The sequence below is a fragment of the Mercenaria mercenaria genome, chromosome 18, assembly GCF_021730395.1.
Source record: "Mercenaria mercenaria strain notata chromosome 18, MADL_Memer_1, whole genome shotgun sequence".
NCBI classification, from domain to species: domain Eukaryota; kingdom Metazoa; phylum Mollusca; class Bivalvia; order Venerida; family Veneridae; genus Mercenaria; species Mercenaria mercenaria.
The window spans coordinates 39,573,061-39,598,726 of NC_069378.1; the positions used below are offsets into that span (position 1 = coordinate 39,573,061).

At 38.7% G+C, this 25,666-nt stretch overlaps 1 protein-coding gene across 1 annotated transcript in view; it reads left to right on the forward strand.

Moving 5' to 3' along the window:
* LOC123537866 (protein PTHB1-like) overlaps window positions 1-25,666 on the forward strand; it is a 75,754-nt gene that overhangs the window by 19,117 nt on the left and 30,971 nt on the right. The window contains exons 7-15 of the mRNA XM_053530204.1: window positions 550-628; window positions 3,014-3,101; window positions 3,707-3,802; window positions 6,420-6,549; window positions 8,075-8,256; window positions 11,550-11,629; window positions 21,322-21,375; window positions 22,404-22,506; window positions 24,900-25,004. Coding sequence (XP_053386179.1) covers window positions 550-628; window positions 3,014-3,101; window positions 3,707-3,802; window positions 6,420-6,549; window positions 8,075-8,256; window positions 11,550-11,629; window positions 21,322-21,375; window positions 22,404-22,506; window positions 24,900-25,004 — 917 coding nt within the window. The remainder of the gene's footprint in view (window positions 1-549; window positions 629-3,013; window positions 3,102-3,706; window positions 3,803-6,419; window positions 6,550-8,074; window positions 8,257-11,549; window positions 11,630-21,321; window positions 21,376-22,403; window positions 22,507-24,899; window positions 25,005-25,666) is intronic.

The window sequence follows — 25,666 nt, forward strand, 5'->3', positions numbered from 1 at the left end:
GGTGCACTGTGATTCAGTATACTTTTTTATTCTTATGAAAAGTGTTGAAAACCTGGTTTCATGGCATTGCCGCATTTCTTGTTATGATATGAACTTGCGTACCTCTTATATTTTGTCTGGCTCCGCCCCCTGTTTCTTAGAGTAATGGGCCCTGAAATAGTCAGAAATACACATTTTCACCCTGTGACGCGCCTAGCTCAAAAAGTATTTAATATAAATTGATTAAACCTTGCATGAATCTTTAGTATGATATGAACTTGTGCACCTCCTATTTTTATGTCTGGCACCGCCTCCTATTTCCAGAGTTGTGGCCCCTGATATAGTAAAAAATGCACATTTTCACCTTGTGACATGCATAGTTCAAAAAGTATTTGATATAAATTGATGAAAACTTGCGCCTATTTTTGGTCGGACAGCTAAAGCTAGGAAAACATGTAGTAATACAATAACAGAATATTGTTAAGTGGCATTTAATGCAAGGAGACAAAGATAGATGTATAAATTAACTGATTGGTTTTTATGCTTTGAGAAATCTGCTTATGTTTTCAGATACCAAGTGTTGGCTGTAGCCACTGAGGCAAAGTCAAGAGAGGAGTCACAAAATATCAAGTCAGGAAAGAGGGTCACGGTAAAACAATGTTTACATTAATTTGAGGTGTATTTCTCATATGGGTGCTTCATTTAAGGATGTACGAGCAAATTTTTTCTGTTAAGAATTTTTTCATACTCTGTGAGCTTGAAGAACATTAGTTTCTAAGACAAACAAGAGCAGAAAAAACACAGGTCACCGAACTCGTTTAAATTTTATAGGGTATTTTCTTCACCCACTTTACGCATTTCTGAAATTTTGTAAAATTGAAAAAATGTTGATACTTTATAAAACATATAATATCCTATTTAATCTTATAGGGATTTCAGGTCTTTCAGGTTAATATGAATATATGGTGATGTCAGTTATATATAAGCACAAATGTCACCAAAAAATCTCTTTAATTTTTAGCTCATCTGATTTTTTGAAAAAAAATGATGAGTTATTGTCATCACTTGAGCGGTTGTCGGCGTCGGCGTCGGCGTCGGCGTTGCTTGGTTAAGTTTTATGTTTAGGTCAGCTTTTCTCCTAAACTATTAAAGCTATTGCTTTGAAACTTGGAATACTTGTTCACCATCATAAGCTTACCCTGTATAGCAAGAAACATAACTCCATCTTGCATTTTGCAAGATTTATGGCCCCTTTTGTACTTAGAAAATATCAGATTTCTTGGTTAAGTTTTATGTTTAGGTCAACTTTTCTCCTAAACTATCAAAGCTATTGCTTTGAAACTTGGAATACTTGTTCACCATCATAAGCAGACCCTGTACATCAAGAAACATAACTCCATCTTGCTTTTTGCAAGAATTATTGCCCCTTTTGGACTTAGAAAATCAGTTTTCTTGGTGAAATTTTATGTTTAGGTCAACTTTTATCCTAAACTATCAAAGCTATTGCTTTAAAACTTGCAACAGTTTTTCACCATCATAAGTGGACCCTGTACAGCAAGAAACATAACTCCATCCTGCTTTTTGCAAGAATGATGGCCCCTTTTGGACTTAGAAAATATCAGATTTCTTGGTTAAGTTCTATGTTTAGGTCAACTTTTTCTCTTAAACATCAAAGCTATTGCTTTAAAACTTGCAACTGTTGTTCACCATCATAAGCTGACCCTGTAAAGAAGCAACATAACTCCATCCTGCTTTTTGCAATAATTATGTCCCCTTTTGGACTTAGAAAAATCATTTTCTGGTTGAATATTATGTTTAAGTCAGCTTTTCTCATAAACTATCAAACTACCATCATAAGTGGACACTGTACATCAAGAAACATAACTCTATCCTGCTTTTTGCAAGAATGATGACCCTTTTTAGACTTAGAAAATCATGGGTAGGACAATATTTCTATTATACAAAAAAAATCAGATGAGCGTCAGCACCCGCAAGGCGGTGCTCTTGTTACATGTTGACATAATTACCCCACCCACTTCATTTTCAATGGAAAAAACGTATTTAGATCTAAAAAAAAATTTCTGAAGTTAAGATTTTCAAAATATTTTGCAGCATTAATGACAAACAAAAATGCCTCAAAATGGAAAGAAAAAAGTTGGGGTCACCATGCATCTAAGAGATTTATTAAGAAAAAACTTAAAAAATGGTGAATTTTGATATTTTTTGTTCTTTTTGTTTTAATTTATATTTTCTAGATAATATAAAGTGTTATCTTGAAAACTTTTATTTTATTTATAGCTTAACATTATATGTATCAGTCAGAAAAATATGAAAAATGATCTACTTTAATAGATATTTGAAATTACCTACCCCTACCCCATTGTAAATCTTATGTCAATTTTAGGCAAATGCCAGCCAAAAATAAGGGTGACAAAATTTTTTTCGCAAAAAGCATAATATATTTGGTAAAATGGTACATTATTAGCCATATTTTAATTATTTAGCATTAATTTTTGGCAAAACTTTTGTTAGAAAGCAATATTCGAAGAAACATTTTTCAAAATGGCGGATATAAACCGGTCACCGTGGCCCAGTGGTTAAGGCGTCTGCCTCGGGATCGGGAGGTCGAAGGTTTGAGCCCCATGGGGAGCATTCGTCCGGGGGTTGTTTGTCATGGGACTCATTCCGAAATGGCCGGTTCGTGAGCCGCGAGCTAGTTAAATGAATGGTTACCGATTTCTATCCGCCTGGCGCCTGGCATAGTGGTAGAAGTTAGGAGGTAATTGGTACGCATAATAAAAGGTGTCTCATAAGTCAAATTGGCTGGCCCTTTCAATAGGGGTGACACTATAATAAACAAGACCTTTACCTTTTATATCATATTGCAAATGAAAGCCTATGTGATATTTTATGCAATGATAATGACACAATTTATGCTGTGATTTTATTTTCGTCAAGTTATGTCTGATCTTGGGACATAAATATACGTGGATTAATGAAATAATATTTTGTGATATCATGTAATTGTTTTCAGTATGACTGGTGTTTTAATCTGGGAGAACAGGCGTTGGATATTTCTGTGATATCATTTCCTACAGCACCACCGTCTATACTTGTTGCAGGTACATACTACATATTCACTCTTTTAATTAGCTCAGTATCTCTACTAATTCTTTATAATTCAGTAGAAAAAAATCTTTTCTGACAGCGCAGTCTGGTGCTCTTGTCTTATGTATTTCTTCTTTAGCTTTCTTTAAAGCCATTTCCTACAACTAGAACTGGAATATTTGATCAGTGCTGAAATTCATTAATATCTAAATTGGAACTTCTTCATAATAAACCAATGTGTTAAAGTATTACAGTACAGCCACATCCTGTTATGTTATACTTTCAGGAATGTTATCTGTGCTAAAATTCATTAATATCTAAATTGGAACTTCTTCATAATAAGCCAATGTGTTAAAGTATTACAGTACAGCCACATCCTGTTATGTTATACTTTCAGGAATGTTATCAGTGCTAAAATTCATTAATATCTAAATTGGAACTTCTTCATAATAAGCCAATGTGTTAAAGTATTACAGTACAGCCATATCCTGTTATGTTATACTTTCAGGAATGTTATCAGTGCTAAAATCCATTAATATCTAAATTGGAACTTCTTCATAATAAGCTGACATATTATAGTATTGCAGTACAGATGCATCCTGTTATGTTATACTTGCAGGAGAGAGAAACTTATTTTGTCTGACAGAGTCGGGACAGTTGAGGTACATGAAGAAATTTGAGTACGATGTCAGTTGTTTTACTCCTTATAACTCAAGTAAGTTTAGCGTGTCAGTTGTTTTACTCCTTATAATTTCTAGCACATACTTGTTTCTCTTAAGTATGTATATAATTTTACCCCCTGTTACTCAAGTAAGTATAGTATTTCAGTCTCTAGTATTTAACATATTCTTTATAATTCATCATGGTCAGTATATAACAAAAGTCTGGTATAGCTCAGAGTTTAGTGCCCTAGCTCTACATGTTAGAGGTCATGGTTGGAACCTCGTGGCTGGATTCAACTAAACTTGTGTTAAAAATGTGTTTCGGAAGTGACTTTAAATGGAGGTCCCAATGTATTGTGCTATACATCTTGCATGTAAAAGAACCAGGGGAATATTATGGAATTGGCTGTCACAGATAATTACCGTTGATACATACCGTATAAGTACTTATTTCTGCGGGCTTAATATTCTGCGATTTTTAAAAAAATGAGGTAGTATTAAATTTCTGCGTACCTTATTTCTGTGGTGTCTTCCTTCTCACGTTGATTGGATATATTTCTGCGATTCTGTATTCCCCGGTTGTTTCATTAATTTCAAATAGACAGGTACGTATTTTGTTGTTATTTTGACAGTTATCTTGGCTTCCGGATTGAGAATAAAAGTTGACGAATACTAATGTGACATCGTCATCATCACGTAATGTTGAGTGTTAAATAAAAACGCAAGAAAACAGTCGTTTTATAAATACAGTCATGCCAAACAGACACGAAAAATGCTTGAATCTGTATTTTGCAAACATTCTCATTTGTGCATTGTAACGGTATGATAAATTCCCATACAAATAGCGGTAAATATGACCATCACCAGACGGATCGGTTAATAATAGACACAAAGGATACAATGGATTGTGTTTGTCACATAATTTAAGAAAATTGAAACTGGCAGATGACTACTCAATAGTGAACGAAAGTCAAAACAAATTTGATATTTTCATTATGTTTATTCAACAGCAAAACAATAATAAAACAGTTCTATTATATTACCGTTACTACTAAAGTTTTTAAACTTGCTTCGTCGGCCTTCGGCTACATGTGGGACAAAAGCCGATCACGCTATTGGACATTGTCTTATACTTAACCAGATTATAATGGCGGTTTGTATCATTGTATCGCGGCATGTCCAGGGTTTCCTCTGGGTCAATTTCACTTTGCGCCAACAAATTCGCCAATCAGGAAAAGTTTGCGCCAGTGGCTCTCAAGTTGGAGCCAGTAGTCTGTGATGGGCCACATACCATTTTCTTTTTCAATCTCTTTTTCATTTGATTCTTTACAGTAACCATGCAATTTGCTCTTGAAACAGTCTATCTTAATATCACATTGAATCAAAAACAGTTTTTAATCTTCTCAACCATTTTCAAGAACATTTTCTAAACAAAAATAATTGCTCAATCTTTAAAATTATCCGTTTATATAGTTTGCCACTTTTAAATATCTCCCTTTAATTGTCATTTTCACTAAATAGATGTTTTTAAAACATGAATATTTATCTCTTTATTATTTTAACTTTTTATTTCAAAATTTATTTAGGTCGTTTATCAAAAACAATGTTGTTTTATATTATTTTATAACTTTTGAAAAGCTTTTCAGAATGCTTAAGTTTCATTATATATATAACTAAATTTCTATTTCCTTTCATACATTCTAATGTATAGTGAAAATACCACCTACAGGTTTTATTAGCATTTATTAGATATTGTTTTGAAGCTATGGGGTTGAGCTTTTAAAAATTATCCGGTGTATCAATGCTTTATGTTGGGCACGTAAAAGAACCAAAAGAACTGCTGTAGTTCATTTGTATCTCAAAAATTCTTCGATTGAAATTATACGACCGCGACTGAAATTTACCAGCGCATAGATGTATTTAACAACGCTTGTGCAAAATTTATCTATTTACGATCGGATAATATGTGTATCTATTGATCGCGCTTTGACGTGTCATTTATTTCCAGCATTTTTCTCGGTCTCGATTACTTCCTCGAATCGGATTGTCATTAAAAATAACTTGTAAATTTATCTCGCGTTTTTTTGAAGCACGCAGCTAATATTTCGTTTCATTTGCTTTCGTATAAGTAGGCGGGGCTAAATTTGGCGAATCAGATTGACTGATAATTGTTCTTGCATGGAGGAACGCTCTAGTGACTCGGCGAAGTTTTAAATTATGCCCCGAGGTGTAAATCGATATTGACACGTTGTGTATTGTCTTCGTGTAGTGTTAAATATCGGATAATCCGTTACTGCGTCCTTGAGAAAGAACAGAAGATCAGATCGATGATTATCTTGTAGGCGCCAATGAAATTCGCCAATTGAAGATTTTTAGCGCCAGAATTTACATTTTGTCGCATTTGGCGCCATTGGCGACCGACAGCGGGAACAAAATTTTCTGCGGCCTTGTTGTTTTCCGCAGAAAACGCAGAAATAAAGTTCCCGCAGAAAAAAGTACTTATGCGGTATTATCTTCTAAAGATTTTTTCGAGAGGCACAGTTTTTCTAGAGACCATAATCCATAGAGTTGTGCTTTCATGCTTTTATAGAGTGAAGAACTTTGATCAATATTGTTTAACATATGCTTTTAGGATGTTACAAAAATTCTAATATTTCATTTTTCTTACAGTAACAGAGGGAACTATCAACTATTTGATAGGATCACACACACAGACGTTACTGGTGTATCAGGATATATCACTGAAGTGGGCAGCTAAAGTTGATAGTATTCCTATCATGGTGCGAGTTGGCAACTTTCAGTAAGTGTCGTTATATCCCCTACCAAACTTTGTTTTAGGACTGTATAGGCATCTCTTTGTCCAGTCCTTGTTCCCTCCCATCCTTAAAACTCATACAGATACCATTTTGAAACATACCAGATTCTGTTACTCTGACTTTTGTTTGGAGAAAAATTATATCTCCATTTCTCTTGTAAAAACTTCCCAAAATTGGCATTTCTTTCAATATTTCTAAACCTATTCATGCATTTGATTGAAACTCCACATAAGCCTTTGAGATCATTATATATGTTTACACATAAGGTTCTGTAACTCTGCCTTTATTTTGACAAAATTATTCTCCTTTTCTCTTGGAAAAAAATCCCAAAATTGACATTTCTTTCAATGGTGGACGGATAGCTCAGTGGTTTGCACACTGGCCTTCCAATCCTGAGGTCGGGGGTTCGATCCCCGGCAGCTACTTGGGAATTTTCAGAAACACTTTTCAGTGTTTCCCACCTAACTAGAGGTGTACTGGTCAGGAACCCAGGCAATCCTTGCATGTATCAGTGCTATACACTGGGCACGTTAAAGAACCAGGCTGTCTATTCGCAACGAGCTAGGCTAAGTTAGCCGGACAAGCCTGTATCTGATTTCTAATCTCTCTGTCGTGGGGGCTTTGTCTCACTCTGTCCCTCTGGTCAGATCGCTCTGTGTCTGTACTAGTAGAGGATGAATTATGCGCCCATTGTGGCTACATTTGAACTATGTAAAGCGCCTTTGAACGTAAAATTGATCATGAAAAGGGCGCTATATAAATCTGGTATAATAATAATAATAATAATAATAATAATGTTTCTAAACCTATACATGCATTTGATTGAAACTCCACATAAACTTTTCAGGTTCTGTAACTCTGCCTTTATTTTGACAAGATTATTCCCCTTTTTGACTCAGAAAATGTGTCAGAATTGGTGTTTTTATGCCTCTGTCAAAATGGGGGTGCGGAGGGGACATAATGTTACTCTTGTCCATGTGCGTTTCTCTGTGCACATATGTTTATGTGAACATAAAACCATGTCTGGTTGATAACCTTGTTATGTGTTGTTGGATTTTGAAAGAACATGCCACAAATAACCACCATAACAAGATGACTTTTGCATATATAACCCAGACCCGTAACTGCAAGGTTAAGGTCATACTGAGAGGTCAAAGATTTATGCTCATTTCTTTTGTCCACTTTGTAACTTTTAAGCTTAGCTAAATAATGTAAGTCTTGCCTCACTATAATGAAAATTACGGCCCTTGTTTGAATTGCAAATTGTTGAATAGTCAAGCATGCTGTGTTATGGACAGCTCTTGTTTTACAAACAATTCTTTTCATCTTACCTGTATTCATTCTCCTTGCCACAATCCAGCTCACTGTCTCCCCTGACATCTCTTGTAAAGTGCAGATATTTAATGATTAGTGGTGAAATTGAGTGATTAGTCGCATACTGAATTGCAGAATATTGTCTAATGGACTTACAGAAGAATAGAAAAAGTTAACTGATATTTTAATTTACAGGGATTTGAAAGGAGTTATAGTTACTCTTAGTGACTCTGGGAGGTTAGAATGCTCATACTTGGGGACAGATCCGGCCCTTTTTGTACCACCACCAGTAGAAGCTAGAGAGTTAAATTATGGAGATATGGACAGGGAGATGGCTCAGTTACAAAAGATGATCAAAGAGAAACAAGCAAATGCAGGTAAATGCAAAACAATAATAGGTGGTGTTCTGGATTAAGGAAGTACTGGTTAAGTGGTGTTCTGGATTAAGGAAGTACTGGTTAAGTGGTGTTCTGGATTAAGGAAGTACTGGTTAAGTGGTGTTCTGGATTAAGGAAGTACTGGTTAGGTGGTGTTCTGGATTCAGGAAGTACTGGTTAAGTGGTGTTCTGGATTAAGGAAGCACTGGTTAGGTGGTCTTCTGGATTAAGGAAGTACTGGTTAAGTGGTCTTCTGGATTAAGGAAGTACTGGTTAGGTGGTGATCTGGATTAAGGAAGTACTGGTTAGGTGGTCTTCTGGATTAAGGAAGTACTGGTTAGGTGGTGTTAGGTGGTGTTCTGGATTAAGGAAGTACTGGTTAGGTGGTATTCTGGATTAAGGAAGTACTGGTTAGGTGGTGTTCTGGATTAAGGAAGTACTGGTTAGGTGGTCTTCTGGATTAAGGAAGTACTGGTTAGGTGGTCTTCTGGATTAAGGAAGTACTGGTTAGGTGGTGTTCTGGATTAAGGAAGTACTGGTTAAGTGGTGTTCTGGATTAAGGAAGTACTGGTTAGTGTAGAGACTGCTGGTTCAAACCATGCCGTGTTCAGACTTACCTGTTTTTCTAAAAGTAGTGGTTTTGATGGTTATACATAAAAGCTTTGAGACCTTTCACAGAAAAACAGAATTGAAAAATTGTCTGCATCTGTTTCTAGTTTTCCCTAACAGCTGTACACAGAAAAACAGAATTGAAAAATTGTATTTATTTATTTCTTATTTTCCGTAACAGCTGCAGGCTCAGAACTTCATTTTGGCCGTAAAAATTTTATTGTACTAGCCAGTGTCCAAAGTAAATAGGGGCACCTGGGTTCTTCTTCCACAATTGAAGCATGGAAGTTGCCATATGACCCAAAATATGCTGGCATGACTTAAACAAGAGGGCCTTATTGACCCTATGTCGCTCACCTGTTATCATTGCACTTAAGGACAAGAAGTTGAAGAAATTTAACCAGAAAGAAAAAAAATCCTAATAAGGTACAGATATGTTAAAATACACCTAAAAATTGGAGGTACCATCCTTGTTGTACCACAGAAAAGTGGTTTCGGTTTTTCCCTACGACCAATAATAAAAAAGTTACTAAATAAGCTATTTATTGTAACATAAAAGGGATGTAATTAAAAAAAAATTATTGTAAGTGAACAAAGTGACACTGAGGCGATAACATAATACGTCCCTTCGAGAAAGAATCGAGATCTTATGGTGATACAAGTTGTGTGCAAATTTGGTTAAAATCAAATCATAAAAGAAGCTGCTATTGTGCAGACAAGGTCAAAATAGCTAAATTTGGCCCTTTCAGAGGCCATAAATCTGGAACCCATTATGGGATCTAGCCTGTTCAAGAAAGGAACCAAGATCTTATGGTGACACGTTTTGTGCAAGTTTGATTAAATTCAAATCATAAATGAAGCTGCTATTGTGCAGACAAGGTCAAAATAGCTGATTCTGGCCGTATCAGGGGCCATAACTCTGGAACCCATAATGGAATCTGGCCATTTCAAGAAAGGAACCGAGATCTTGTGGTGATACAAGTTGTTTGCAAATTTGGTTAAAATCAAATCATACAGGGCTTAAGCTAGGCTAAGATTTTAGGGAGAAGTCACTTCTCCCTCAGGTAAGATTAGGGAGAAGTGGAGAGATTTTAGGGAGAAGTGGCAAGATTTTAAGGAAAACGTGGAAAGATTTTAGCACCATGACATGCAAGCTGAAAAAGGATCTAAATATGCTTAATATAACATTACTATTTTTATTATTCCCTGTCTTTATTTACAAAGTCTATTAAAGTAAATAACAAATTCACTGAAAATGTCAGTGATTCTGTTTTCTTATCATTTTTACCTTGTGAATCTAATGTGATTAAACTGCAAATTCAAGTTTTTTTTCACTCTTGCAATGATTGTCCAAACCAAGAAAACCCTTTAGATATGAATACAACTAAAAAAAGTTAATTCCATATCAGCAAAAAAAAAAAAATCAAGCCCCCAGTGCTAATGCACTCAAAGTCAGTCACTTTAAATAACAAGTATGTGAATTAAATACATGTCAATAGCAGTGACATCACTATGACATCACAGGGAATACACATCTTCTTTGATCTGCTGATGTCTGTTTGATACGCTGGTGTCAGCACACATTAAAAGAAACAGTTGTCAAACAGGTTTAACCCAGTTTCTGATGGCAGATGTCAAAAATTTGCGTAAATTTCAGTTACATTATTTTAGTCAAAGAAAGTGTCAGTGATAATATTATGTTTCTAAAGTTTGGGTTTTGAAAAATATGAGTAAAATTAAGTGGATTTAAGGAAATTACTGGAGCCAAACACGGTAAGATACTTTCTAATGGTCAAAAAAGAATGTGTAAGCTTATGTAATTTAAATCCCTACTGCTTTGTTTATCAACAGTCAGTTTACAAAACAAGTGTCACCTTCACACTTTCTCCGTAATCTGAAGTAGGCGGAGCTTAAATTATGCCATCGTGTATTCCAGTCAAGTGTCAACAGACCGATAGCGGATAACTGGACGAGTGTGGATAAAAAAATCGGGCGACTTGAATTTCGCTTTGATGTTAGATTAGAGCGAAGTGGGGAGCTACAAAGCGACTATTTCGCTCAAGTCGCTCCCTAGCTCAAGCCCTGTCATAAATGAAGCTGCTATTATGCAGACAAGGTCAAAATAGCTAGTTTTGGCCCTTTCAGGGCTCATAACTCTGGAACCCGTTATGGGATCTGGCGGGTTCAAGAAAGGAACTGAGATCTTATGGTGACACAAGTTTTGTGCAAGTTTGATTAAATTCAAATCATAAATGAAGCTGCTATTGTGCAGACAAGGTCAGAGTAGCTAATTTTGGCCCTTTCAGAGGCCGTAACTCTGGAGCCCATAATGGAATCTGGCCAGTTCAAGAAAGGAACCGAGATCTTATGGTGATACAAGTTGTTTGCAAGTTTGGTTAAAATAAAATCATAAATGCACGCACGGACTGACTGACGACAGACGAAGGGTGATCACAAAAGCTCACCTTGTCACTGTGTGACAGGTGAGCCAAAAACAATAAAACATTAATAGAAATTTAATATTGCAGCCTGTATTAAGACTAGTTTTATTTGGAAAGAACTTCAGTAAATCTTGACTACCTTTTAAGGTGTAAATAATATTTTTATTTTGTTAGCCTGTAAGTATCTTCTATATTAAAAAAACAACACTGTGTATTTAACATTGACATCACTTCCTATTTCAGCAATTATGCCCAATTTGTCTCGCAAGGAAGAAGATCTAACAATCAATGTTCATGTTGCACCAAGTCTAGATGATGTCTCTGTAAGTTATACTGACAGTCATTATTCATGTTGCACCCATTCTAGACCAGGTCTGTTTAATGGGGCACAAAGTCTAGATGATGTCTCAGTAAGTTATACTGACAGTCATTATTCATGTTGCACCCATTCTAGACCAGGTCTGTTTAATGGGGGCACAAAGTCTAGATGATGTCTCAGTAAGTTATACTGACAGTCATTATTCATGCTGCACCCATTCTAGACCAGGTCTGTTTAATGGGGGCACCAAGTCTAGATGATGTCTCAGTAAGTTATTCTGACGGTCATTATTCATGCTGCACCCATTCTAGACCAGGTCTGTTTAATGGGGGCACAAAGTCTAGATGATGTCTCAGTAAGTTATACTGACGGTCATTATTCATGCTGCACCCATTCTAGACCAGGTCTGTTTAATGGGGCACAAAGTCTAGATGATGTCTCAGTAAGTTATTCTGACGGTCATTATTCATGCTGCACCCATTCTAGACCAGGTCTGTTTAATGGGGCACAAAGTCTAGATGATGTCTCAGTAAGTTATTCTGACGGTCATTATTCATGCTGCACCCATTCTAGACCAGGTCTGTTCAATGGGGCACAAAGTCTAGATGATGTCTCAGTAAGTTATACTGACGGTCATTATTCATGCTGCACCCATTCTAGACCAGGTCTGTTCAATGGGGCACAAAGTCTAGATGATGTCTCAGTAAGTTATACTGACGGTCATTATTCATGCTGCACCCATTCTAGACCAGGTCTGTTCAATGGGGCACAAAGTCTAGATGATGTCTCAGTAAGTTATTCTGATGGTCATTATTCATGCTGCACCCATTCTAGACCAGGTCTGTTCAATGGGGCACAAAGTCTAGATGATGTCTCAGTAAGTTATTCTGACGGTCATTATTCATGCTGCACCCATTCTAGACCAGGTCTGTTCAATGGGGCACAAAGTCTAGATGATGTCTCAGTAAGTTATTCTGACAGTCATTATTCATGCTGCACCCATTCTAGACCAGGTCTGTTCAATGGGGCACAAAGTCTAGATGATGTCTCAGTAAGTTATTCTGACAGTCATTATTCATGCTGCACCCATTCTAGACCAGGTCTGTTTAATGGGGGCACAAAGTCTAGATGATGTCTCAGTAAGTTATACTGACAGTCATTATTCATGCTGCACCCATTCTAGACCAGGTCTGTTTAATGGGGGCACAAAGTCTAGATGATGTCTCAGTAAGTTATACTGACAGTCATTATTCATGCTGCACCCATTCTAGACCAGGTCTGTTTAATGGGGGCACAAAGTCTAGATGATGTCTCAGTAAGTTATACTGACAGTCATTATTCATGCTGCACCCATTCTAGACCAGGTCTGTTTAATGGGGGCACAAAGTCTAGATGATGTCTCAGTAAGTTATACTGACAGTCATTATTCATGCTGCAACCATTCTAGACCAGGTCTGTTTAATGGGGGCACAAAGTCTAGATGATGTCTCTGTAAGTTATTCTGACAGTCATTATTCATGCTGCAACCATTCTAGACCAGGTCTGTTTAATGGGGGCACAAAGTCTAGATGATGTCTCTGTAAGTTATTCTGACAGTCATTATTCATGCTGCACCCATTCTAGACCAGGTCTGTTTAATGGGGGCACAAAGTCTAGATGATGTCTCAGTAAGTTATTCTGACGGTCATTATTCATGCTGCACCCATTCTAGACCAGGTCTGTTTAATGGGGCACCAAGTCTAGATGATGTCTCAGTAAGTTATACTGACAGTCATTATTCATGCTGCACCCATTCTAGACCAGGTCTGTTTAATGGGGGCACAAAGGCTAGATGATGTCTCAGTTAGTTATTCTGACGGTCATTATTCATGTTGCACCCATTCTAGACCAGGTCTGTTTAATGGGGGCACAAAGGCTAGATGATGTCTCTGTAAGTTATTCTGACGGTCATTATTCATGTTGCACCCATTCTAGACCAGGTCTGTGTAATGGGGGCACAAAGTCTAGATGATGTCTCAGTAAGTTATTCTGACGGTCATTATTCATGTTGCACCCATTCTAGACCAGGTCTGTTTAATGGGGCACAAAGTCTAGATGATGTCTCAGTAAGTTATACTGACGGTCATTATTCATGCTGCACCCATTCTAGACCAGGTCTGTTTAATGGGGCACAAAGTCTAGATGATGTCTCAGTAAGTTATTCTGACGGTCATTATTCATGCTGCACCCATTCTAGACCAGGTCTGTTTAATGGGGCACAAAGTCTAGATGATGTCTCAGTAAGTTATACTGACGGTCATTATTCATGCTGCACCCATTCTAGACCAGGTCTGTTTAATGGGGCACAAAGTCTAGATGATGTCTCAGTAAGTTATTCTGACGGTCATTATTCATGCTGCACCCATTCTAGACCAGGTCTGTTTAATGGGGCACACAGTCTAGATGATGTCTCTGTAAGTTATTCTGACGGTCATTGTTCATGCTGCACCCATTCTAGACCAGGTCTGTTTAATGGGGCACAAAGTCTAGATGGTCATTATTCATTCTGCATCCATTCTAGACCAGGTCTGTTTAATGGGGCACAAAGTCTAGATGATGTCTCAGTAAGTTATTCTGACAGTCATTATTCATGCTGCACCCATTCTAGACCAAGTCTGTGTAATGGGGGCACAAAGTCTAGATGATGTCTCAGTAAGTTATTCTGATGGTCATTATTCATGCTGCACCCATTCTAGACCAGGTCTGTTTAATGGGGGCACAAAGTCTAGATGATGTCTCAGTAAGTTATTCTGACGGTCATTATTCATGCTGCACCCATTCTAGACCAGGTCTGTTTGATGGGGCACAAAGTCTAGATGATGTCTCAGTAAGTTATTCTGACGGTCATTATTCATGCTGCACCCATTCTAGACCAGGTCTGTTTAATGGGGCACAAAGTCTAGATGATGTCTCAGTAAGTTATTCTGACAGTCATTATTCATGTTGCACCCATTCTAGACCAGGTCTGTTTAATGGGGCACAAAGTCTAGATGATGTCTCAGTAAGTTATACTGACAGTCATTATTCATGTTGCACCCATTCTAGACCAGGTCTGTTTAATGGGGCACAAAGTCTAGATGATGTCTCAGTAAGTTATGCTGACAGTCATTATTCATGCTGCACCCATTCTAGACCAGGTCTGTTTAATGGGGGCACAAAGTCTAGATGATGTCTCTGTAAGTTATACTGACAGTCATTATTCATGCTGCACCCATTCTAGACCAGGTCTGTTTAATGGGGCACAAAGTCTAGATGATGTCTCAGTAAGTTATTCTGACGGTCATTATTCATGCTGCACCCATTCTAGACCAGGTCTGTTTAATGGGGCACAAAGTCTAGATGATGTCTCAGTAAGTTATACTGACAGTCATTATTCATGTTGCACCCATTCTAGACCAGGTCTGTTTAATGGGCCACAAAGTCTAGATGTCTCTGTAAGTTATTCTGACGGTCATTATTCATGTTGCACCCATTCTAGACCAGGTCTGTTTAATGGGGCACAAAGTCTAGATGATGTCTCAGTAAGTTATTCTGACGGTCATTATTCATGTTGCACCCATTCTAGACCAGGTCTGTTTAATGGGGCACAAAGTCTAGATGATGTCTCTGTAAGTTATTCTGACGGTCATTGTACCCCCCGACAACAAAGTTGTAAGGGGGGGTATACTGGTTTCAGGTTGTCTGTCTGTCTGACCGTCTGTCCGTAGACGCAATCTTGTGCGCACCATCTCTCCTTATCCCCTTGACAGAATTTAATGAAACTTCACACAAGTGATCAGTACCAACAGTAGTTGTGCATGGGGCATGTTAGGTTCTTTTAGAAAAAAATTTTGCAGAGTTATGGGACTTTGTTTTTTTGTTACTATACTATATACATAGACACAATCTTGTGCGCACCATCTCTCCTCATCCCCTTGACACAATTTAATGAAACTTCACACAGGTGATCAGTACCAACAGTAGTTGTGCATGGGGCATGTTAGGTTCTTTTAGAAAAAAAATTTGCAGAGTTATGGGACTTTGTTTTTTTGTTACTATACTATATACAAAGACACAATCTTGTGCGCACCATATCTCCTCATCCCCTTGACACAATTTAATGAAACTTCACACAAGTGATTAGTACCAACCCTAGTTGTGCATGGTGCATGTTACATTCTTTTAGATAAATATTCTGCATAGTTATGGGACTTTGTTTTTTGTTACTATACTGTATACATACATTCTATATACATACAGTCCACATAATTATGCAATCTTGTGTGCGTCAAATTGCAATGTACTGTCAGTGCATGCAGGGGGTACATTCATCACCTTTAGTGATAGCTCTAGTTATTCATGCTGCACCCATTCTAGACCAGGTCTGTTTAATGGGGCACAAAGTCTAGATGATGTCTCAGTAAGTTATTCTGACAGTCATTATTCATGTTGCACCCATTCTAGACCAGGTCTGTTTAATGGGGCACAAAGTCTAGATGATGTCTCAGTAAGTTATTCTGACAGTCATTATTCATGCTGCACCCATTCTAGACCAGGTCTGTTTAATGGGGCACAAAGTCTAGATGATGTCTCAGTAAGTTATTCTGACGGTCATTATTCATGCTGCACCCATTCTAGACCAGGTCTGTTTAATGGGGCACAAAGTCTAGATGATGTCTCAGTAAGTTATTCTGACGGTCATTATTCATGCTGCACCCATTCTAGACCAGGTCTGTTTAATGGGGCACAAAGTCTAGATGATGTCTCAGTAAGTTATTCTGACGGTCATTACTCATGCTGCACCCATTCTAGACCAGGTCTGTTTAATGGGGCACAAAGTCTAGATGATGTCTCAGTAAGTTATTCTGACGGTCATTACTCATGCTGCACCCATTCTAGACCAGGTCTGTTTAATGGGGCACAAAGTCTAGATGATGTCTCTGTAAGTTATTCTGACGGTCATTATTCATGTTGCACCCATTCTAGACCAGGTCTGTTTAATGGGGCACAAAGTCTAGATGATGTCTCTGTAAGTTATTCTGACGGTCATTGTACCCCCCGACAACAAAGTTGTAAGGGGGGGTATACTGGTTTCAGGTTGTCTGTCTGTCTGACCGTCTGTCCGTAGACGCAATCTTGTGCGCACCATCTCTCCTTATCCCCTAGACAGAATTTAATGAAACTTCACACAAGTGATCAGTACCAACAGTAGTTGTGCATGGGGCATGTTAGGTTCTTTTAGAAAAAAATTTTGCAGAGTTATGGGACTTTGTTTTTTTGTTACTATACTATATACATAGACACAATCTTGTGCGCACCATCTCTCCTCATCCCCTTGACACAATTTAATGAAACTTCACACAGGTGATCAGTACCAACAGTAGTTGTGCATGGGGCATGTTAGGTTCTTTTAGAAAAAAAATTTGCAGAGTTATGGGACTTTGTTTTTTTGTTACTATACTATATACATAGACACAATCTTGTGCGCACCATATCTCCTCATCCCCTTGACACAATTTAATGAAACTTCACACAAGTGATTAGTACCAACCCTAGTTGTGCATGGTGCATGTTACATTCTTTTAGATAAATATTCTGCATAGTTATGGGACTTTGTTTTTTGTTACTATACTGTATACATACATTCTATATACATACAGTCCACATAATTATGCAATCTTGTGTGCGTCAAATTGCAATGTACTGTCAGTGCATGCAGGGGGTACATTCATCACCTTTAGTGATAGCTCTAGTTATTCATGCTGCACCCATTCTAGACCAGGTCTGTTTAATGGGGCACAAAGTCTAGATGATGTCTCAGTAAGTTATTCTGACAGTCATTATTCATGTTGCACCCATTCTAGACCAGGTCTGTTTAATGGGGCACAAAGTCTAGATGATGTCTCAGTAAGTTATTCTGACAGTCATTATTCATGCTGCACCCATTCTAGACCAGGTCTGTTTAATGGGGCACAAAGTCTAGATGATGTCTCAGTAAGTTATTCTGACAGTCATTATTCATGCTGCACCCATTCTAGACCAGGTCTGTTTAATGGGGCACAAAGTCTAGATGATGTCTCAGTAAGTTATACTGACGGTCATTATTCATGCTGCACCCGTTCTAGACCAGGTCTGTGTAATGGGGTCACAAAGTCTAGATGATGTCTCAGTAAGTTATTCTGACGGTCATTATTCATGCTGCACCCATTCTAGACCAGGTCTGTTTAATGGGGGCACAAAGTCTAGATGATGTCTCAGTAAGTTATTCTGACGGTCATTATTCATGCTGCACCCATTCTAGACCAGGTCTGTTTAATGGGGCACAAAGTCTAGATGATGTCTCAGTAAGTTATTTTGACGGTCATTATTCATGCTGCACCCATTCTAGACCAGGTCTGTTTAATGGGGCACAAAGTCTAGATGATGTCTCAGTAAGTTATACTGACAGTCATTATTCATGCTGCACCCATTCTAGACCAGGTCTGTTTAATGGGGGCACAAAGTCTAGATGATGTCTCAGTAAGTTATACTGACAGTCATTATTCATGCTGCACCCATTCTAGACCAGGTCTGTTTAATGGGGGCACAAAGTCTAGATGATGTCTCAGTAAGTTATTCTGACAGTCATTATTCATGCTGCACCCATTCTAGACCAAGTCTGTTTAATGGGGTACAAAGTCTAGATGATGTCTCAGTTAGTTATTCTGACAGTCATTATTCATGCTGCACCCATTCTAGACCAGGTCTGTTTAATGGGGCACAAAGTCTAGATGATGTCTCAGTTAGTTATTCTGACAGTCATTATTCATGCTGCACCCATTCTAGACCAGGTCTGTTTAATGGGGCACAAAGTCTAGATGATGTCTCAGTAAGTTATTCTGACAGTCATTATTCATGCTGCACCCATTCTAGACCAGGTCTGTTTAATGGGGCACAAAGTCTAGATGATGTCTCAGTAAGTTATTCTGACAGTCATTATTCATGCTGCACCCATTCTAGACCAGGTCTGTTTAATGGGGGCACAAAGTCTAGATGATGTCTCAGTAAGTTATTCTGACAGTCATTATTCATGCTGCACCCATTCTAGACCAGGTCTGTTTAATGGGGGCACAAAGTCTAGATGATGTCTCAGTAAGTTATTCTGACAGTCATTATTCATGTTGCACCCATTCTAGACCAGGTCTGTTTAATGGGGCACAAAGTCTAGATGGTCATTATTCATTCTGCATCCATTCTAGACCAGGTCTGTTTAATGGGGCACAAAGTCTAGATGATGTCTCAGTAAGTTATACTGACAGTCATTATTCATGTTGCACCCATTCTAGACCAGGTCTGTGTAATGGGGGCACAAAGTCTAGATGATGTCTCAGGAAGTTATTCTGATGGTCATTATTCATGTTGCACCCATTCTAGACCAGGTCTGTTTAATGGGGTCACAAAGTCTAGATGATGTCTCAGTAAGTTATACTGACAGTCATTATTCATGCTGCACCCATTCTAGACCAGGTCTGTTTAATGGGGCACAAAGTCTAGATGATGTCTCAGTAAGTTATTCCGACAGTCATTATTCATGTTGCACCCATTCTAGACCAGGTCTGTTTAATGGGGCACAAAGTCTAGATGATGTCTCAGTAAGTTATACTGACAGTCATTATTCATGCTGCACCCATTCTAGACCAGGTCTGTTTAATGGGGGCACAAAGTCTAGATGATGTCTCAGTAAGTTATACTGACAGTCATTATTCATGCTGCACCCATTCTAGACCAGGTCTGTTTAATGGGGGCACAAAGTCTAGATGATGGCTCAGTAAGTTATACTGACAGTCATTATTCATGCTGCACCCATTCTAGACCAGGTCTGTTTAATGGGGGCACAAAGTCTAGATGATGTCTCAGTAAGTTATACTGACAGTCATTATTCATGCTGCACCCATTCTAGACCAGGTCTGTGTAATGTTGTGCCCAATCTAGACAATGTCAAGTTATGTTGACAATCAATATTCATGTTGCACCCAGTCAAGATGATGTCTTTGTAAGGTATACTGACAGTCAGCATTGCACCCAGTCTAGACATCTCTGCAAGATGTGCTGACAGTCGGCGTTCCTGTTGCACCCAGTCTAGACATCTCTGCAAGATGTGCTGACAGTCGGCGTTCATGTTGCACCCAGTCTAGACATCTCTGCAAGATGTGCTGACAGTCGGCGTTCATGTTGCACCCAGTCTAGACATCTCTGCAAGATGTGCTGACAGTCGGCGTTCATGTTGCACCCAGTCTAGACATCTCTGCAAGATGTGCTGACAGTCAGCGTTCATGTTGCACCCAGTCTAGACATCTCTGCAAGATGTGCTGACAGTCAGCTTTCATGTTGCACCCATTCTAGACATCTCTGTAAGATGTACTGACAGTCGGCATTCATGTTGCACCCATTCATGTTGCACCCAGTCTAGACATGTCTGCAAGATATACTGACAGTCGGCGTTCATGTAGAACCCAGTCTAGACATCTCTGCAAGATGTACTGACAGTCGGCGTTCATGTAGCACCCAGTGAAGACATCTCTAGAAGATGTACTGACAGTTGGCGTTCATGTTGCACCCAGTCTAGACAGCTCTGCAAGATGTGCTGACAGTCTGCATTCATGTAGCACCCAGTCTAGACAGCTCTGCAAGATGTACTGACAGTCGGGGTTCCTGTTGCACCCAGGTCTAGACATCGCTGCAAGATGTACTGAAGAATTAGAATTATGAAATATATCACAAAAAAAGTCAAGAGGGCTTTATAAGTTTCGTTTAGTCTTTAACTTTACCACTGCTAATTTTTAGCTTGTCTGATTTTTGAAAAAAATCTACGAGGTATTGTCATCACTTGAATTTCGGCATTGGTTAAATTTTTTTGTTTAGTTCTGCCTTTTCTAAAAAACTATAAGAGCTGCAGCTTTAAACTTTGTACACTTTATCATCATTAGTTGACTGTTTCTTGGTTAAAAGTTTTATTTAGGTCCAGCTTTTCTCAAAAGCTATAAGAGGCACAGCTTTGAAACTTTATACACTTGTTTGCCATCATTAGTTGACACTAATGGCCAAGAACCATAACTTGCATTTTGTCAAAATTATGACCCTTGTCCTTAGAAAATCTGAACTATAACTACATGTATAGGTAACTTTTTACATATTGTACAAGCGATGGCACCCCTGGGTGGTGCTCTAAATTGTTATATATTATTATGTATAATGTGTTGGCGCATGCGTCTGTCTGTCCATCTGTCTGTTTGTCCATCCATCATAATTTGTGTCCGGAGCATAAGTTTATAACCATTAAAGGTTTATTTCCCAGTAATATAGACTTAGGGTGCCATGCGACTGGTATGTGTTGGTTCTGCCTACCTGCCTTGGTGGCACCAGTAATGCCTGCAAGAATATTGTGAACTTCATAAAGCTGTCAAGCAGACTTCAACCCACTATTGTGTAAATTATGCTTATTTTCATAGGTATAATAAAACTAATTTTGATATAGGTAAGCAGTGACAATCGGACACAAACTTTCTAACTTTAAAAGTGCCATATTTTCTCTACAGAACATCATTATTTTAATGAATATCATTTTGTCCACAAGCAACATGTTCTTGTTTATTAAGATCAATAATGAAATCAATTTGTAACTTATTGTGTGTATTTCAGATGGCAACAGGTGTTGAAATAGATGGAGAACAAGTTCCCTCTATCACTGTTAGGGTAAGATCCAGAAAACTTTCATATTCTCTTGAAGTATATTTTGTTTACTGTACAATTTACAGGGTTCTGCCGAGGCCGCAATATCGCGAGAATCCCGCATAGAAATTACGAATGTCGCATTAAAATTTGTCTAGAAGCTTCGGTTGTCCCGTAACCAAAATTTTGGGGACGAATGTGCTTGTGGGAAGACCGTAACTGAGAACGAATCGAAAACGTCATTTTGATCAACATTGAGCAATTTTAAGGTACATTTCAGTATCTGCAGACAAGAAAAACATTCAGTCCAATGATAAACAACCAAATACTTCATGTCGCTTCATAAAAAGCCAGATATACCACACAAACCCAATGGTGTTTACCGTTCTTCACCCACTCCCGGCAGATGAAATTGAAAGTGCACCCGTTGACTGCTTAAAATCTGTCTACCATTCCAAACTTGCTGTCTCACAAAATAAAACCACAAGGGGTGCAGAAAATTCGGATGAAGTCATAAAGGAAAGTGAATCCAAATTTCAGGAAAGTTGATATAGAGTTTCAATGGTTGGACTAAAATAAAGACTTCAATTTTAGTGGTGTTACTGTGTTATTTCAATGACATATGGTCAAAAGTTGTTGTCCCCAAGATTTTCATACCAAGGGGACATGTGTCCAAACCATTTTTTATCCTAGGCAGAACCCTGGATTTACTAAAATTAAAATATAATGTTTCTTATGCTCCCATAAAATTCAAGGAAGATATAATTTGTGTTGCAGAGCAGAAGAATCCTATTGATTTTCAGGTCACTAAATGTTTTTCCAAATTTGCTTTTCATTGCCTAACACTTATGCCATGTTAACCTTGACATGACTGTTAGTGATTTGAACATTTTATGACCATCACACAGCCTAAATTCAGATTTAATACTTTGTATTGGCATGTATTAACAATGGTTTCGATTTTTTAAAGTCACTGGAGAGGACTGAGATATGGATGTTGTTTTACAAAATGCAAAACTGTTTTTATTTTGATGATACATGTTTTCTTACAGATCCAGTTGAAGTCGCGTTTACTCCTAGAAAATATAAAATTATCAATTCATGTGGAATGGCCATTAGCAGCCAATCTGAACTCCTTCAATATAACTGCAGTAGGTGAGTACAGAGTGTGTTCTAATGGATACTCAACTGCTGCTACTACTGTCAGCAGTTGTAACAGTCACTGGCAGGTTTACTTCTGTTAACACTACCAACAGTCGCAGCAGTCACTGTATGGTAGTATGGTAAGTTTACTGCTGCTAGCACTACCAACAGTCGCAGAAGTCACTGTATGGTTGTATGGTAAGTTTACTGCTGCTAGCACTACCAGCAGTCGCAGCAGTCACTGTATGGTAGTATGGTAAGTTTACTGCTGCTAGCACTACTAGCAGTCGCAGCAGCCACTGTATGGTAGTATGGTAAGTCTACTGCTGCTAGCACTACCAGCAGTCGCAGAAGTCACTGTATGGTAGTATGGTAAGTCTACTGCTGCTAGCACTACCAGCAGTCGCAGAAGTCACTGTATGGTAGTATGGTAAGTTTACTGCTGCTAGCACTACCAGCAGTCGCAGAAGTTACTGTATGGTAGCTAGCACTACCAACAGTCACAGAAGTCACTGTATGGTAGTATGGTAAGTTTACTGCTGCTAGCACTACCAGCAGTCGCAGCAGTCACTGTATGGTAGTATGGTAAGTTTACTGCTGCTAGCTCTACCAGCAGTTGCAGCAGCCACTGTATGGTAGTATAGTAAGTCTGCTGCTGCTAGCACTACCAGCAGTCGCAGAAGTCACTGTATGGTAGTATGGTAAGTCTACTGCTGCTAGCACTACCAGCAGTCGCAGAAGTCACTGTATGGTAGTATGGTAAGTCTACTGCTGCTAGCACTACCAGCAGTCGCAGAAGTTACTGTATGGTAGCTAGCACTACCAACAGTCACAGAAGTCACTGTATGATATTATGGTAAGTTTACTGCTGCTAGCACTACCAACAGTCGCGGCAGCCACTGTATGGTAGTATGGTAAGTTTACTGCTGCTAGCACTACCAACAGTCGCAGAAGTCACTGTATGGTGGTAGGGTAAAGTTACTATTGTTAGCACTGCCAACAGTTGCAGCAGCCACTGTATGGTAGTATGGTAAGTCTACTGCTGCTAGCACTACCAACAGTCGCAGAAGTCACTGTATGGTAGTAGGGTAAGTTTACTGCTGCTAGCACTGCCAACCAACAGTCGCAGAAGTCACTGTATGGTGGTAGGTTAAGTTTACTGCTGCTAGCACTACAACAGTTGCAGAAGTCACTGTATGGTAGTATGGTAAGTTTACTGCTGCTAGCACTGCCAACAGTTGCAGCAGCCACTGTATGGTAGTATGGTAAGTCTACTGCTGCTAGCACTACCAACAGTCGCAGAAGTCACTGTATGGTAGTAGGGTAAGTTTACTGCTGCTAGCACTACCAACCAACAGTCGCAGAAGTCACTGTATGGTGGTAGGTTAAGTTTACTGCTGCTAGCACTACAACAGTAGCAGAAGTCACTGTATGGTAGTATGGTAAGTTTACTGCTGCTAGCACTACAACAGTCACAGAAGTCACTGTATGGTAGTATGGTAAGTTTACTGCTGCTAGCACTACCAGCAGTCGCAGAAGTCACTGTATGGTAGTATGGTAAGTTTACTGCTGCTAGCACTACCAGCAGTCGCAGAAGTCACTGTATGGTAGCTAGCACTACCAACAGTCACAGAAGTCACTGTATGGTAGTATGGTAAGTTTACTGCTGCTAGCACTACAACAGTCGCAGAAGTCACTGTATGGTAGTATGGTAAGTTTACTGCTGCTAGCACTACCAGCAGTCGCAGAAGTCACTGTATGGTAGTATGGTAAGTTTACTGCTGCTAGCACTACCAACCAACAGTCGCAGAAGTCACTGTATGGTGGTAGGTTAAGTTTACTGCTGCTAGCACTACCAACCAACAGTCGCAGAAGTCACTGTATGGTGGTAGGTTAAGTTTACTGCTGCTAGCACTACAACAGTCGCAGAAGTCACTGTATGGTGGTAGGTTAAGTTTACTGCTGCTAGCACTACAACAGTCGCAGAAGTCACTGTATGGTGGTAGGTTAAGTTTAATGCTGCAAGCACTGTCAACAGTAGCAGCAATTATTTATGATCCAAGGTATGCTTCTGTCACTGTTTGTGTGTGTAATGTAGAAATTGTTTATATTCCAAGGTATACTTTTCATATAAAAATAGGTATTGTGTACCTTTATAGGTAAACTTGTGCATATAGAAATTGTAGAAATTGGTATTATTGTGTGTATCAAAATAGAAATTGTTTACCTTATTTGGTATAGTTGTGTGTATTAAAGTAGAAATTATTTACTTTCCTTGGTATAGTTGTGTGTATTGGAATAGAAATTGTTTATATTCCAAGGTATGCAAGGATGTAGGAAAGCAGTTATGAAGTTGTTACAAAGTTTTCAAACCCATGTTTCATTTTACTGTGTTTTTTTTCCAGATCCTAACCAACCGTCAGAGTCTTTCTGTGCATTTTTCATTCGAGGAAAAGCCTTGCCCTCAGACCTTTCAGCTGAGGTGTCAGCAAAGTACATCAGTACTACAGGTAATAATGTAGACTTTCTGTCAGTTCTACAGGTAATTAGGTAGACTTTCTGTCAGTACTACAGGTAATAATGTAGACTTTCTGTCAGTACTACAGGTAATTAGGTAGACTTGCTGTCAGTTCTACAGGTAATTAGGTAGACTTTCTGTCAGTACTACAGGTAATTAGGTAGACTTTCTGCCAGTACTACAGGTAATAATGTAGACAGTATTTTTATGCCCCCGGCGGGGGAGCATATAGTGATTGTCCTGTCCATTTGTCCGTCTTTCTGTCCGTCCGGATGTTCGTCCATCCGTACAAGGGACCGTTTTGTCTAGCATCAATACCCCTAACTAGAATGACTTGATACTAATGCAGATGTTACCTGTGACCATTCCTCATCTTCAAACATCACCTGACCTCAGTTTGACCTTGATCTTGACCTCGTTTTGGACTTAGGATGCTTTGTATGGGCCATTTCTTGGTTAACCAAGTGGGACCATTTCGTCTACCATCAATACCCCTTACTAGAATGACTTGATACTAATGCAGATGTAACGTGTGACCATTCCTCATCTTCAAACATCACCTGACCTCAGTTTGACCTTGACCTCGTTTTGGACTTAGGTTGCTTTGTATCGACAAGGATGCCACGGGGGGCATCAAGCGATTGAACGCAGCTT